Source organism: Paroedura picta, chromosome 3 (assembly GCF_049243985.1).
Source record: "Paroedura picta isolate Pp20150507F chromosome 3, Ppicta_v3.0, whole genome shotgun sequence".
NCBI classification, from domain to species: domain Eukaryota; kingdom Metazoa; phylum Chordata; class Lepidosauria; order Squamata; family Gekkonidae; genus Paroedura; species Paroedura picta.
In genome coordinates, this window is record NC_135371.1 from 119377446 (window position 1) to 119394766 (window position 17321).

The following is a 17321-nucleotide window of genomic DNA, read 5'->3' on the forward strand; positions in this document are numbered from 1 at the left end:
CCCTTTCCTGATATTACTGCCCAGTCAGAACAGCTATATCAGTGCTGTGGCGAGCCCCAAATCACCCAGCATGTGGAGGAGCATGGAATCGAACCTGGCTCACCAGATTAGAAGTCCGCACTCCTAACCGCTACACTAAACTGGCTCTCAGACACTTGAATATAGAATTTCAGTCTCCAGAAGGGCATTGGAATAGGACCAGAGAAACTGAAGAGCCTTTCCATACGATCAAACAGAATAGCAGTTTCGTATTAGATTTAAGGGTACGCAAAGAACCTCCCTTCAGTGACATAACAAGAGGAAGACATAACAAGAGGAAAAATATTACACACAATGACTAATAGTGGCCCACAATGTTCACACAATGACACTGCAACCACACTCATAACAAAGGGTTTATCTGGGAAATGGAACCATAAAGTATTATGTTTTTGCATGGGGGGGGGACAGGGGAGAAGGTATCTGACAACATAAATTCAACCTTGAATGAAAATATGTGGACTGTGTACAGTGAATGAGGGAAAACATACGTATGCTTCATGAGAACTAAGTGAATCCTGAGGAGCCTCAACATTTGTATTAGGCCAAGACCATAAAGATTTAATTCTTATTGACACTGAACGTGGTATAGCAGTTAAGAGTCTGACTCCCAGATCCTAATCTGAGAGACCCAGGTTCAAATTTCTACTTTGCCACAGAAGCTTGCTGGGCAACCTTGGACTAGTCACACAATCTCAGGCTAACCTACCTCACAGGGTATGTTTTGAGTATAAAATAAAGGAAAGGAAAACAATGTAAACCACTTTAAGCCCCCCTTGAGCAAAAAGGTGTTGTATGATAGATAGATAAATAGATAGATAGACAGACAGACAGACAGACAGACAGACAGACGAAATGTACTTGATGCTGTGCCATACTGCTGTGGCCCTATTAGAAGGGAATAAGATGATGGAACTGAAGAAAATAATTCCACAAACCAGATTAATTTAGGGACTATATATTATTTTAAAAAACTGGATCAAGTTCAAGGTTCTGGTTTTGACCTTTAAGGTCCTTGATCTGGGTCCTATATATCTGAGGGACCACCTATTGCCTGATGCTCCCCACAGGGCCTTGTTGACTGTGGGTACAAACCTATAGGTGATTCCTGGTCCTTGAGAAGTTCACCTGGCCTTGACCAGGGCCTTCAGTCCTGGTCCCGATCTGGTGGAATGAGCTCCCGGAAGAGCTAAGAGCCCTGCAGGAGCTTTCACGGTTCCGCAGGGCCTGTAAAACGGAGTTCTTCCACCAGGTCTTTGGTTGAAGCCAGGGTGTGGGAGATCGCAGGGCCCCTCCATAACTATTGGCATCCCTGAGAATTGGGGCCCTGAGGGGCTGGTGGAGGGGGAGATATGGGAAGTTAAGAAGAGGGCTTATTTTTTTTGCCGTCAGAGCAAGTTATTGTTTGGCTCTTACGGGTTTGTATGTTTTTATGTATTGGGGTTTTATTCTATTGTAACCCGCCACTAATCATTTCTGAAAACAGCGCATAAGAAATCTTAATAATAATAGTAATAGTAATAGTAATAGTAATAGTAATAGTAATAGTAATAGTAATAGTAATAGTAATAGTAATAGTAATAGTAATAGTAATAGTAATAGTAATAGTAATAAATGAATGCAAAGTTCAAGCAACACTAAGATTGTATTTCTATGGGCTCTTAGGGGGAGGAACAGTGCTTTTTATGAAATATTATATCCCTTGGAAGGTATTTTCCAAGATTACAAGAACCTCTGAGAATGATTTGGTTCTTAGCATCCTTACCCTGGAGAAACCTACTCTGTGGGCTGTTGTCACGCATCTAGAGATGGCCATAGCCAAAGGTCAGTGTCTGGGTGGCAGGTTAACATGGATAGAGAGGTTGTCGAGAGGCATTTAGCTGCACTGGATGAGTTCAAATCCCCTGGTCCGGATGAAATGTACCCGAGAGTACTCAAAGAACTTTCCAGAGAACTTGCACAGCCCTTGTCCATCATCTTCGGAACCTCTTTAAGGACTGGAGATGTCCCGGAGGACTGGAAGAGAGCAAATGTTATTCCGATCTTCAAAAAAGGGAGAAAGGATGACCCGGGAAACTACAGACCAGTGAGTCTGACCTCTGTTGTGGGGAAGATAATGGAGCAGATATTAAAGGGAGCGATCTGCAAACATCTGGAGGACAATTTGGTGATCCAAGGAAGTCAGCATGGATTTGTCTCCAACAGGTCCTGCCAGACCAACCTGGTTTCCTTTTTTGACCAAGTAACAGGTTTGCTGGATCGGGGAAATTCGGTTGATGTCATTTACTTGGATTTTAGTAAAGCTTTTGACAAGGTTCCCCATGATGTTCTGATGGATAAATTGAAGGACTGCAATCTGGATTTTCAGATAGTCAGGTGGATAGGGAATTGGTTAGAGAACTGCACTCAAAGAGTTGTTGTCAATGGTGTTTCATCAGACTGGAGAGAGGTGAGTAGCGGGGTACCTCAGGGCTCGGTGCTTGGCCCGGTACTTTTTAACATATTTATTAATGATCTAGATGAGGGGGTGGAGGGACTACTCATCAAGTTTGCAGATGACACCAAATTGGGAGGACTGGCAAATACTCCGGAAGATAGAGACAGAGTTCAACGAGATCTGAACACAATGGAAAAATGGGCAAATGAGAACAAGATGCAATTTAATAAAGATAAGTGTAAAGTTCTGCATCTGGGTCAGAAAAATGAAAAGCATGCCTACTGGATGGGGGATACGCTTCTAGGTAACACTGTGTGTGAACGAGACCTTGGGGTACTTGTGGATTGTAAACTAAACATGAGCAGGCAGTGTGATGCAGTGGTAAAAAAGGCAAATGCCATTTTGGGCTGTATCAACAGAGGCATCACATCAAAATCACAAGATGTCATAGTCCCATTGTATACGGCACTGGTCAGACCACACTTGGAGTACTGTGTGCAGTTCTGGAGGCCTCACTTCAAGAAGGACGTAGATAAAATTGAAAGGGTACAGAGGAGAGCGACGAAGATGATCTGGGGCCAAGGGACCAAGCCCTATGAAGATAGGTTGAGGGACTTGGGAATGTTCAGCTTGGAGAAAAGGAGGTTGAGAGGGGACATGATAGCCCTCTTTAAGTATTTGAAAGGTTGTCACTTGGAGGAGGGCAGGATGCTGTTTCTGTTGGCTGCAGAGGAGAGGACACGCAGTAATGGGTTTAAACTTCAAGTACAACGATATAGGCCAGATATCAGGAAAAAGTTTTTCACAGTCAGAGTAGTTCAGCAGTGGAATAGGCTGCCTAAGGAGGTGGTGAGCTCCCCCTCACTGGAAGTCTTCAAGCAAAGGTTGGATACACACTTTTCTTGGATGCTTTAGGATGCTTAGGGCTAATCCTGCGTTGAGCAGGGGGTTGGACTAGATGGCCTGTATGGCCCCTTCCAACTCTATGATTCTATGATTCTATAACCACCTGAAAAGAGACATTAAAACAAGCAAAACAGCCCTCAGGGTTACTGTTGTTTTCAGAAGCTCGTGGGATATTGAGAAAGGTAATATGTATACTACTGGCTCCCATAATGACTAGTTATAAAGAATGGTCCTAGTGATGATAGTATTGCAGAAGGCTGACTTCTGTCTCAGAAGAACAGAGGAGTTCTCTACACTCATGTAGGAAGAAGTCATAGCATGTGCCTTTTTCATATTCCTCGTCCCAGGGTTGTGTTGGCATTTGCAGTCTCTTACATCAGCTTCCACAGCACGGTGGGTAAGGACAAATTAGCATAAAGTCTGACATAGTGCAGAGCAGAGGCAAAATACGAAGGAAAGTTCTTGCTCACAAAACCTGTTGCGGCCATTATGGAAAGCAGGAACAATTAAGCGGTGGGAACTGTATCGATGAACCATAAGCTCACAGCAGTCGGAGCAGGAACCTATAATGCAAATTCACACACACAAAAAAGCTGCCAGCTGGCCAGGAAAAACTGACCTCTCCTTTCCAGTTTGTGCTTAATGTGCAAGTGAACCTTTTTATGCATAGAGATAAGTAACACCACCTAGTAAATAACATTTCAGACATTATTAAAAGGAACAGTAGTGAAAGTACTTATTATTATTCCAGGCTGTTAGCAACCCTACACGCCATATGGGGATTAGCTTTTGTCCAAAGGAAAAGGTAAATTTGCTGCTAAGTATTCTGACAGCAATTTATGTAAATCCTGGCTATCTGCACATCTTCCCTGATTGAGAGTGTACAAAAAGAACAGAGCACACAACCACCATGTTGACACAACCTGGAAGCATGTTGTCTTGGGAGCTCCTAGGAGACTGCAGATCCCTGTGAAAATCCAATCCTGTTGGTTTTCATCTGGTGGCATCAGTATCTATAGAGAAGTTCTCATTTTCAGCCCCAGAAGAATTACTAATTTGCACTTTTACTTAGTATTTGTATGATGCATTTCTTCAGAACACAGATAAACACATCCAGAATCCATTTGACAAAGGAAATGAAGCTGCTTACTGAAGTGATCAGTCAAAATATGCTCTATCTAGTCTTTCATAAAACCACCTGCTAAGATAACAGTGGCAAGAAAGTTTTACATTTGTTGCCTGAGGTATTGATTCTTTTAATGGATTCAGGTGGTCAAGGAAGCTCAATGAAGGAAGGTACCTTGTCCACAAATATACTTTTATCACAAAAAATAAAAATAAAATAAGTCACAATACACATAAAGACAATTTTTTTTGGTCACTGGGAGGCTTTCTACAGCAACAAATGTTCCCAGCAGCTTATGGATCTCCTTGCTACTGCTTCCTCTTTTCAGCCTGCTTATGCTCATCCTCCCAGTACCAGTACCACCTAGCATTCAGGCTGAGGGATGCCATCTTTGTTCTTGTACTTGCACCTGGTATTCCCTTATTAGGAAAGCTGTAGGGCTGATTCTGCACTTACTTTGTTTATTCCATTGCAGATTGATTTGAACTCATGTCTTCTTCTATTCACCCCTTACCCTTTGAAACAGAAAAGTATTCTGCAGTAATTAGGGAAGCTCAGAAGAGGGATGAGCCAAGCGCAGCAAGAGCCTCTTTCTTTCTTTTCTTGGGGGGGGGGGGGAGAGGATTGGAGACAGCAGAGGTGGGGAAATATATCCAAGAGGAAAATATCTGCCAAGAGAAATTAAGGTTTCTGGAGCCTCTGCTGAGAGAAGTTAAGGCTTCCCCTTTAAGGGAAGCCTTGCAACCTGGGAATGAGGAAGATTTGAACTGATACCCTGGCCAGTCAGGGCTTTTCTATAGCGTTGGAGGCTCGAGGCAACAAGTTAGTTCAGGAAAAGCAGACAGCTGCATGCTTACTCATGCAGATTTTTGAAATATTGAGGGTTATATCCACTCCAGGATATTGCGGGGGAAAGGTAGGGTCACTCCAGATCAGTCCTGCTTGTTGCAGAGGGAAAATTTTCCAAAAATCAAAATGGAAATCACATTCAGTGTAGACGGCAGGGACTGAATCAACCTGGGATTGGAATAAAAGCTCCGTGCAGATTCAGCCCAGGAGACAGTAATCCTGTGGCCACTTTGGTGATGGAACCTTGTTGCCAATATGCTCAAAGCCAGAATAAGACCACTTGACAATACCATCCCCTAATCTTTGGTGTGATTGTTTGGTGTTGGTTCTACAGTGTGCAGTGAACATAGCAGCAATTTCAGGTCACTGAACCTGTGCTTTGAGTTGGTTGAGAGGCAAAAGGAAACTCCCAAGTCCCAACATTTTACAAAGTTCAGGACTTTATGTAGCATGTAGTACAGAGTGAAAAAAGAACTTAAAACCCAATGTTTCCTGCACTAGCATACCTGCTGACCCTCCTCCTTCCTTGACAGCTTAACCCTATGAGTATAATAAGAAATACATCTCTTTAACTTTAAAGGGGTTGAGTAAGATTGCAGGTTTGGCTGCAATCATTCTGTGTGCACTTACTTGGATGTAAGACCCACTGAACTTAGTGTGTCTTGTGTTGTGCTCTCAAAGTGCCATCAAATGACAACTGATTTGTGGCGATCCTTGCAGGGATCAATGTACTGCCCCCCCTTGCTGGCTCTCCCCCTTCATCAGCAAACTGCTCCTCGTCACACATGCTCTCACCAACCCCCTCACCATTTGGAATGGCCATGGCAGTGCTGATGGCAGTACTAGCTACCCCGCTCTGCCCCTCCATGTAGTGGCTTCACCAATCCTTACTAAGCTGCAGTTAGAGGAAGGGGGGGAACCATCTCTCCTGTCTCTATGCCTTTGCTGCCATTCCCTGAACCCACTATTTTATCTCAGCCTCATAGCCCTGCCCCATAGCCTGGGCTTACATTAAGGCAGTGGTTCTCAACCTTCCTAATGCCATGCCCCCCCCCCTCTTTCAGGAAGCCTCCTACCCACAACAGGGCACTAACCCCACCCCCACCCATGAATATGCCCACCAGTCCATCTTTGCAGGAACTTAGAGGCTGGTGTAGGGAGGAAGCACTCAACTTTTGCGCACCCAAAGGCGAGGAGGGTGGGGGTTGCTAGGGCGCACTGACGACGGCCCTGACGGCTGCGACCACTCTCTCCACCCTCCTCGCCCAGGAGTCCCCAAGCCTCCTTCTTTTCCGCTCTCCCCCGGCGGGACAGGCACAGGGTGGCCTCCTGCGAGGCTTACCTTGATATGAGGCTGGCCAGGATCCTCCAACATCTCTTTGCAGGGAAGGCAGCAGTGCCAGCCGGTGAGCAGGAAGTCCTGGGCCGCCACCTTCTCCTCCCCGGCACTCCCTTCTTTCCTCCATTCCTCATTGAAGTCCTTTCCCCTTCCCCCCCGGGCAGCTTCAGGGCCGTGTCGCCACGAGTGCAAGGCTGGTCAGGTGTACCGCCCACAGAGGGACACTTGGCATGGCTGGGCACAGGGCAGGAAGAGAGAGGAGACAGAGGACAACCCCTGTGAAAGCTTCGTTTGACCCCCAAACGGGTCACAACCCATAGGTTGAGAACTGCTGAATTAGGTTAAACATGCATAGGAATATACAGCAAACCTTTAAGTACAAACGTTTTGTAGCAAGGGATAATTTGTCTCTTGGGGTAAGGGTCATGTTTGTTTATATTGAACACTAGTAGTGCTATAGCCAATTGTTGTTGTTGTTGTTGTTGTTAGGTGCGAAGTCGTGTCCGACCCATCGCGACCCCATGGACAATGATCCTTCAGGCCTTCCTGTCCTCTACCATTCCCCGGAGTCTATTTAACTTCATACCGACTGCTTCAGTGACTCCATCCAGCCACCTCATTTTCTGTCGTCCCCTTCTTCTTTTGCCCTCAATCGCTCCCAGCATTAGGCTCTTCTCCAGGGAGTCCTTCCTTCTCATGAGGTGGCCAAAGTATTTGAGTTTCATGTTATAGCCAATAGGTGTCTCAAAACCAGTTCTACTCAATACCTGATGGACCTGATGACAAAACTAATTTTATTGTGTGACTTATCTCCTATGGTCTCCAAATTATCACAGTGCTTCATCTTCAAGCATAAACAGTACAAAATCTTGTTACTCCTTATGTTATCAGATGAGTTCTTTTTAAAACTGTATAGTTACTGATTCCCTATTAAAAATATTTCAAACCATATGGATGGGGAATTTCAGGGATATTGATTCTAGGCAGCCATTTTGGTCCAAATAAAATTCCTAAACCAAAATCCATGTGAACCTGATTTAAGCCCTTTCACACATGCTGAACATTTCACTTTCAATCCACTTTGCAATTGGATTTTACTGCATGAAACAGCAAAATCCACTAAAAAACCTTTCCTAAAGTTGACTGAAGGTAGTCAACACTGTCAAGCATGTTTTACTTCATAGGAAAACACATCATAGAAAAACACTAATGGTTTGTGTACATGATACAACATGTCATTGTTGACTGCTAAGACTGGAAAGCCGCATATAATTGATGAAGAATTAATCTTACCAGCAGTTAGTGAGATTTTGACTACTATTCACATAAGCTACCACACTGTATAATTAAGATGATCCTTCTCAGCAACAATTCAGTACAAAGAAGCATAGATTAAATTAATGAAAATGTACACTGTGCGGTACATTGTGCAGCATCCTAAGGGCAACATAATTTGCATTACAGCTGGATTAGTCAACCTTGCCAGGCAATTAATCTTTGCTTCTCGTTTATATGTGATTTATAAAAGACAAAGGTTAGTTCAAGAGTTACTTGCAAGGCAACTAAAAACAGAATACTAAAGGGGAGTCAAGGTTTTACACTGCTGAGCAGTTCTTCAAAGACATACAAATTCTGTTTTGTAATATATTTGTTTCTACAACTGAAGAAGCATCATTGAAAAAAGCAGGTCCAAATGTTTTTACCAACCTCTGATTGCAAAATAATTGAGTGATAGGCTGTGCAAGTTATTGCATAAAATTCACTGTGGTGCATTGTCCTGCTAAGTGTCTTTAAATCAGACACCAGAAAACTGGTATAACTTCATCACACCCATCAATGGCATTAAGAATTAAGAACAGTGAAGGGATAAAAAGTGACTATTAGTCTTTGAAAAGTTGGCATCATGGGGCAAATTAAGCAATTTTGTTAAATAAACTAAAAGGTTTTAATTGGATTCTGAATAAATGTACACTTAATTGTTACTATTTTGAATTTTATTGTTATTATCCTTCTTAGTGGATCATAAGAACTGCTCTTCTGATAATGCCTTCTATAGGGTAGGGTGCATTGGAGATGAGTTTATGGAACCAAGGGTGGTGGTCCCAAAAAATTGCTGGGGATTGAATCTGGTCATTCTGCATTCAAAGCAAATGTTCTACAACCAGGTATGCCCAGGTGTTGCGCAGCCTTTCCCAGAAGTCTGGTTGGTTGGTCACTGGAGCCCATTTTCCCTGTTGCTCAATAGGCGTAGTCTCTTTCTACACAATGGAAACAGTAATTGACTAGCAAGAAAGCCCATTGCAACCAGGAATGCAATGGGCGCTAGGACCCAGGGGACACCAGGAGGTGCTTTTTTTTCCTGCTGCGTGGAGCTGTGAAAGGCTCCTACAGGGTTTTTTTTTTTCTGCTGCTTGGAGCTGGGAAAGGCTCCTACAGGGTTTTGTTTTCTGCTGCTTGGATCTGCGAAAGGCTCCTACAGGGTTTTTTTTTCTGCTGCTTGGAGCTGTGAAAGGCTCCTGCAGGGTTTTTTTTTTCTGCTAGCTCTCGTGGGCGTGCCGGCTTGGAGCTCCTACAGGGGTTTTTTTTCCTGCTGCTTGGAGCTGGGAAAGGCTCCTTCAGGGTTTTGTTTTCTGCTGCTTGGATCTGCGAAAGGCTCCTACAGGGTTTTTTTTTCTGCTGCTTGGAGCTGTGAAAGGCTCCTGCAGGGTTTTTTTTTTCTGCTAGCTCTCGTGGGCGTGCCGGCTTGGAGCTCCTACAGGGGTTTTTTTTCCTGCTGCTTGGAGCTGGGAAAGGCTCCTTCAGGGTTTTGTTTTCTGCTGCTTGGATCTGCGAAAGGCTCCTACAGGGTTTTTTTTTTCTGCTGCTTGGATCTGCGAAAGGCTCCTACAGGGTTTTTTTTTCTGCTGCTTGGAGCTGTGAAAGGCTCCTGCAGGGTTTTTTTTTTCTGCTAGCTCTCGTGGGCGTGCCGGCTTGGAGCTCCTACAGGGGTTTTTTTTTTCTGCTGCTTGGAGCTGGGAAAGGCTCCTTCAGGGTTTTGTTTTCTGCTGCTTGGAGCTGCGAAAGGCTCCTACAGGGTTTTTTTTTTCTGCTGCTTGGAGCTGCGAAAGGCTCCTACAGGGTTAATTTTTTTCTGCTGCCTCTCGTCGGCGCGGCGGCTTGGAGCTCCTACAGGGGTTTTTTTTTCTGCTGCCTCTCGTCGCGCTAGCGGCGAAAGGCTCCTCCGGGGGTGTTTCTTTTTTTTCTGCAGCTTCTCGGCGGCTGGAGTCTTGTGTTGTGTTTGCGGCGGGGGCTTCCTTGGGGCCGGCCTGACGCGGTGAGAGACGCTTCGCGCCTCTCACCACGTCAGGCCGGGAGCAACTGCGAGCCGCGCTGAGCGCGGCTCGCAGTTGCTGGGGCTGGGAATCGGAGGGACCAATCGGCAGGCGCTTCGCGCCTGCCGTTTGGTCCCTCCGGTTGTCTGTCATGAGGAAGGGTCCAATCCGGACCCTTCCTCATCCCGGACACATCCCACCCCAGAACCCCTTACTGTTTTATTTAGTCCGTGGCGCCCGCGGCGCCACGGGCGGTGTACAGATCAGTTGATTGAATAGATGGCTCCAGCATCTTACTTCTGCAACCACTTCTCAGAAGTGGCATGTCACCACTTCTGGGTTTCCTTGAAGCCTGGAAAATATTTCAGGAGTTCCTCCATAGACAAAAGGTTGAAAAAGTGTGCTTTACAATAATTCAATATTTATGAACAAAATCCATGTAATACCTTTTGTTGACACATACAAATAACAAAACAATGTATGAGCTTTTGAGTTAATCAGAACCCTTGACTGGGTAAAACTAAAAAAAGAAAGAAAAAAGAATGGTGTACTAATCGGATGAGTTACACGCTCTCACTGTACCCTAGCCTACATCGCAGAATGGTACTGAAGGTATATTAGAAAAGAGAACAGTGACATAAACGGTTAAATCCATGGGTTTGAAGGAAGCCGAACACACTGGGAGTTCAATAAGTTCTTTATTGTGATCTCAACATGGTGATAAAAGTCAGAATTGAACCGACAAACCCCTCAAAAACCCCAACTTATATACAATTGCAAACAATAGATCTTCCTGCTGATGGACTTCTGCATGAGCTGCTGCCACCAAATTCCTTGGGTTAGCCAGGAGAGGGAGTCCTCTGTAGCATGGACCATCTGCTCCATTTGTCCTTTGGTGGAATGGCGCCAAAGTGATATGCCAGATCAGGTGCTCATCCAGAAAGTCCTTGAATTCTTTCTAGGTGAATTGAGCCCCATTGTCGGAGACTATGCTGTCCGGCAACCTGTGTGTTGTGAAGAGACATTGGAATGCTCAGGTGACCATGGCAGAGGTCATGGCAGCGATGGAACCACCTTCAGCCACTTCAAGAAAGAGTTCACTACAACCAGGAACATGAGTCCCTGGAAATAAGGAATTCTTAGCTTACTCCCAGGTCTGCAAAGGAGCATGTGGCATCTCTTGACAGGTTGAACACCAGTGCACCCCCGCTTCGACCTCCTTGTTGATGCTAGGCCATGACACATAGCTACAGGTAAGTGCCTTTATGTCCATGATGCTGGGATGGCCATTGTCCAGCTCCTCCAGGATCTTTTGGTGCAGGTTAAGAGGGACCATGACCCAGTGGCCCCATAACAGACAGACTTTATGTGCCAACAGTTCAGTTTGTCAGGCCACAAAGGGTGCAAAGTCTGGGTCCTGCTAGCCACTAGGCCATCCCCTACACACTCAGTTGAGGACATGGGAAAGGAGCTTGTCATGAGACGAGTGCATGGCAATGTCTGTGGAGTGCAGCGGCAGGTGAGGCAAAAAGTCCAGAAGCAAGATACTGGAAGCCAGAGCAGGATCACCACTGACTTGAGGCAGCGGCAGACAGCTGAAGGCATCTGCGTGGCTGATGGACTTGTGTGGGCGATGTTCAAAGTGAAAATCATAGCTGTGCAGAAATATGGACCAGCGCAGCATGTAGGGGGAAGGGTCAGGATCTGTGGAGTCTGCCAATCTTTCATGAAGAGTCCCAGCAGAGGTTTGTGGTCCAGGACAATAGTGAAGTGATGACCATAGTTGTGGAACTTCTTTATTCCTGCAACTATAGCGAGCTCTTCCTTGTCACCAGGGCTTCCTTACAGTCAAGGAGGTGGTGGCTCAGGACAGCTCCAATGCTGTGCTAAAAGGTGTCGTTTAACTCCTATTTCTCCTCAGTCTTCTCTTGTGAGGGGAATAGTGCTCAATGTGGAAAAAACATAACACAACAGGGGAGATGCGAATGGTGCCCTAGGATCAGTGTTGGGGCAGTTCACAAAGACCTAGTTTCTTTAAATGTAACAAAGTCTTCTGGGCCAGATGAATTGCATCCAAGAGTACTAAAAGAACTTGCAGATGTAATCTCTGAACCTCTGTCAATTATAATTGACACTTCATAGAGAACAGGTGCCAGATGATTGGAGGCGGGCAAATGTTGTCCCCATCTTCAAGAAAGGGAGAAAAGAGGATCCGGATAATTATCAACCTGTCAGCTTGACATCTGTAGCTGGCAAAGTTTTTGAACAAATCATTAAAAAATCAGTCCTTGAGGAGCTGGAACAGAGAGCTGTGATTTCTAAGACTCAGTATGGGTTTCGCAAGAACAAATCATGTCAGACCAAACATCTCTTTTTTTGAGAAAGTGACTACTTTGCTGGATCAGGGGAATGCTGTGGACATTGTTTTTCTGGATTTCAGTAAAGCGTTTGATAAGGTTCCACATGATATTCTTGTTGACAACTTGGTAAAATGCAGTATGGATCCTAATTCTGTCAGGTGGATCGATAACTGGTTGACAGATTGTACCCAAAGGGTACTTGTTAATTGTTCAGCATCCTCTTGGAGAAGAGTGATAAGTGGAGTTCCCCAGGGATCTGTCCTGGGGCCTGGGTTGTTCAACATATTTATAAATGATTTGGATAGCGGTTTAGAGGGAATACTTATTAAATTTGCAGACTGGAAGGGGTAGCAAACACAACCAAAGAGAGAATCAGAACACAGGATGATCTTGATAGGCTTGAGAAGTGGCTAAACTGAATAAAATGAAGTTCAATAGGGACAAATGTAAAGTTCTGTATTTAGGTCCAGAGAGTCCAGCCAGTCGAGACCAAGGAAACTGACGATGCCCCCCTTGGTCACAACCAAAAGCAGAGTCCTGGAAAAGTCCTAGTAGCAGACCTGGAAGTCTCCCATGCCCCTGGTGAGGACATGGGCACCTTGGAGCCTGTCATGATTAGGCATAGAGGCCAAAGAGGGGGACCCCCCATTGAGGCAAAGCCTCTGAAGGGTCGTACTCAAGATAATGGAGAGTGAGAGTGTCCAATTCCATTTTGCATGGGGCCTCTTGGATGCTGTCAGCTGAATGTTTGGACTTGGCTTGATTTGGGTGGTGTTGACCTTGAGAGCGTTGGCACTGGTCAAGCGGTGGATCTAGATGAGCAGCAGATAGAAGCAATGTGTCCCTGCTTTCCACAGGCCTGGCACAGACCACTGCAGAACTGGCACATACTCCATATGTGATGGGCCCTGCAGCAGGCACAAACTGACGACAACAGTTCTTGCAGACAGTGCTATTGAGCAGCAGCAAAGCCAGAGTGGCCAATTTAGAAATCCTCTTAATCACTGGATGATGAGACAACTATGTCCTCATGGTGGACGGTCTGTCAGTGTGGACAGCTACAGGGGGAGGCGTGCTGGCCCTGTACCTCCTTTGTGTTTCAGGCAGCAGTCTCTGCAGACAGAGCTTTGGCCAACATCATCAAGAACTCTGGGTTCTCCATAGAGAATACACGGCACTAGTTGTGCTCATCTCTGAGATTGTAGATGAGGCAGTTCCTCATCATTTCTTTTCAGTCTGAGACACTAACACTTTCCTTCTGGGTATGCTGATAGACAGTGTAACGGCTGGCGATGATCCCAGGCTTAGGACTCAGGTAATCACCAAGCTTGGTCAGTATGTCCTCGAATGTGGTGGTTTCCACACTGGTTGGTGTGATAAGATCACAGGCCATCTTGAACATGGACATGCCGCAGACATTGAGGAAGGTATATTGTTGGAATGCTGGATCCATGATACAGTTGGCACAGAAGAGGCAACACAGCTGTTGCATGTATGCTTCCCGTTTGGCAAATCTGCTGAGATCAAACAGATTGAGGTTGTGGCTTGTGGGCGCCATGGCTTCCGCTCTCCAATCAGCACATTAGTCACTTCGGTTAGTCCCTTCCCAGGGGTTGGGCAGCAACAGAAGGGTAATTCAGCTGGAGGATAGTCCTTTCAGGAACCAGGCAGAAGTCACTAGTAAGTCCCATGGTAAAATGACTCCTAAGATCACAGGCAGAATGTAGATCCAAAAGAAAGTCTTTATTACACAAAGCAATACCGAAGTTTCTACTTACAAAGTTCATAGAGCAAACATTTTGGCAGAGACAAAGGATCGATAATGCTCAGGGATACTTATACAGGGGTTCACTAAATGAGGGGGGAATGAGGGATTGCTAAGGTGGGAAAATAAGGTTTCATTTTCACAGGGGAGCCATCTGGACCATCCTTTCATCAGAGTTGTTGCGAATGTTGAGTCTTCACACAGACCCGCAAGGTTGAGGGAAAGCAGGCAGAGATAAGGAGTCCCTGCAGCGACCAGCCTTGGTATGCAAAGGAGGACAGGAACAGGAGGGCGATTCATGACAATGATAACCGGGTGGGAGAGACCGGGAGACTGAGGTCAAAGAATCGGGATTCATGACAAGACCCTCCTTGGTGGCAGGGCTCCGCACTGACTGTCTCTTTGTGGCAATCACTTACCATGGTTCTGTACCTAGCATTGCTATCCCTCATTGCCAGTGTTAAATTCATGGGTTAGAAGGAAGCCAGGCACATTGGGAGTTCAATAAGCTCTGTATATTGTGATCTCAGCATGGTGGTAAAAGAGTCGGAACTGAACCAACAAACCCCTCAAAAAACCCAACTTATATACAATTGCAAACAAGAGATCTTCCCGCCAGTGTGTGCCATTAGCTAACCCTTAATAGAGTGATTTCTAACCCATGAATTTTTTGCAAACTTAAATGGACTCCGGGGAATGGTAGAGGACAGGAAGGCCTGGAGGATCATCGTCCATGGGGTCGCGATGGGTCGGACACGACTTCGCACATAACAACAAGAACAACAATAGAGTGATTTACCAACTGATCCATGGACCGGTACCAGTCCTTGACCTGGGGGTTGGGGACCGCTGTTGTAGAAGGTTAATTAAGAATGGAAAGGCTCCCCAGTGGGTTATGAACCCGCTGATACCCCAGAGCACAACTTGCATTTATTCCAGCAGCAAAAGAGTCCCCTGTATCACTTCTTGCAGCAAAAAAGGAACTATGTTTGAAGTGTTCATTATTGACACTGGTATGCAACTGATATTGCTTAATCTTCCCTGTATCAATCCAATTTAGTATACATGCTGAGGCCAGCTCCAAAGCACATTGAGATGCTCCATCATGTAGATGACAGAGACATGAACAATATCTCATATTGTATAGAAGCGGTGCACTGTAACATAACCTCAAGTAACCTGTTTCCACCATGGACAATCATATAGATTTATGCCATGGAGAGAGCTGACAAATTGGTGAGTTGCGTGTCAACACAGATGGTGTCTCTTGGCATTTAGCATCACATGCAGTTATGACTTACGTGATAAAAGATTCTCAGTCCTGGGCAGCCCTTGGGCATCGACTGAGAGAATCAGCCAACAGCAGCAGATCTCAACATCAAGAAGATGGTGCTTGCTGGCATCAAGGAGACAAATCGCCTCTAAATGCCTCCAAATGCAAATGATAAACAAGCCGATGACCAACTTCTTCTGTCTCCTTCACCAATTAGGCACCACTGGGACTAGCACTGAGCACACCTGAGGTAGCTGCTGGCCATAAATCAGCCACTCGGGCTCTCTCTCCTTCACCAGTAGGGTAGCTGCAGCCCTAGATAGGGCAGACCCCGCCTTTGATTAGGCACCACTAGGACTGGCACTGAGAACACCTGAGGTGGCTGTTGGCCATAAATCAGCTGCTTGGGTTCTCTCTCCTCGTCTGAAGCCATTTCCCAGAAAGCTTCCAGACAAACTGCTCTTCTTCCCCTCAATTTCTGGGGTGGATTGGCAACAAGGCTGGCATCGTCTTCTGTCAGAACAGAGGTGATGGAATCAGCTTTCCATCTGGGACTATTTTTGCCCCCCTTTATTTTTTCTCTCTTAAAAAAAATATTTTATTTACTTATTTAAAAATAAAATTGGCCTAAAACAGTGGCCAATAATATCAGAATTCTGAGTCATTTGCCTCTCCTGAATCTGAGGTAAAATTTCTCTTCAGTTTGCTGAACAAGCCTCTCTCCCCAGCTGCAGAAAATAACTGAGGAGAGAGTGTTAACCCCTCCCATATTATGTGACTTTGGGTGGGAAAGTCAACCTCTCTAGGAGAGGGGTGAGCACTCTTGGGAGCTTCTAAAATTGTATGTATGTATGTATATGTAACTTCTCCTGCGGAGCAGTATAAATAAAAGGCTAAGGGGTAAAGGGGAGGAGAAAGGGGCAGGCTGAGTCCATGATAAAAACTCAGAGCATTGCTGGCTGCACCAATTAGCCCTGCCCATATGGCTCCCGCCCTCCCACCCTGGATGCTAGCCACATTTTTCTCAGACATGCCAGAGACAGAAAGAGACACACAGAGCCCTGCCTGACCAAACATGAGTCCTCATTCCCTCCTATCGCTCCTGCTGTGAGGGAGGCAGAGAGAGCTGCCCCAAGCTGCAGACAAAGACACAGAGAGAGCTGACCCTGCTGCGACAAAGGGAGAAAGAAAGACAGACAGAGAGAACTGCCGCAAACTGTACACCAGCCCTCCTACCCTCCGAAAAACCAGCCCTGTTTACCTGTTATGCCTCCAGCTGTGAGGCACACCGAGAGACATGCAGCGAGAGGGAAAGGGAGAGAAAGAGACAAACAGAGAGATCTGCACCTCCCTGGGTCCTAGCGCCCATTGCATTCCTGCTTGCAATGGGCTTTCTTGCTAGTATATATATATATACTAGAAAGTAAGCCCACTGTATAAAAAATACAGCTGGTGCTAGTGGGCAGTGGGTGGGTGCGGGAGGCCCCTCCCCCCAAGGCCCCACGCTGAAGGCTGCCCCACCCTTCCCTCATATTCTCCTAGCTTCAGTGCAGGGCTCGGAGCAGGGCTGTGGGCAGGCACAGCGCCTCCCGACTAGTCAGTCTGGGGCCAATCAGGAAGCGCGCGCACCCCAGACTGACAAGTGGAGGAGCCAATTGGAAGGCGCTTCACACTTTCCGACTGGCCCCTCCACTTGTCAGTCCATGGCGGGGGGGCCAATCGTTGCCCCCCCATCCCGGACTGCGCCCATCCCCACACCACTTAGCCTTTTATTTATACCACGGAACCCAGTTTACAAATATATATCGTGAGTTCTTCTCTGTGGCAGAGAGTTCTGCAGAACCCATGTGGGACTGCACAGAAGCCACGAAGATGAACGGTTCTTTGTCGACAAGTGAAACTGTGAAGCCGGTGCC

General features: G+C 46.0%; 1 protein-coding gene across 18 annotated transcripts in view; it reads right to left on the minus strand.

The window, feature by feature from the left end:
* The window catches only part of WIZ (WIZ zinc finger), a 91819-nt gene that overhangs the window by 41104 nt on the left and 33394 nt on the right, over window positions 1-17321 (minus strand). Inside the window, exon 1 of one of the 18 annotated variants that reach the window (XM_077327415.1) lies at window positions 6700-6896. The exons of the other annotated variants lie outside the window; for them this stretch is intronic. Coding sequence (XP_077183530.1) covers window positions 6700-6823 — 124 coding nt within the window. The 5' untranslated portion in view covers window positions 6824-6896. Of the gene's footprint in view, window positions 1-6699; window positions 6897-17321 lie in introns of those variants that run through there. 18 annotated transcript variants of the gene reach the window in all.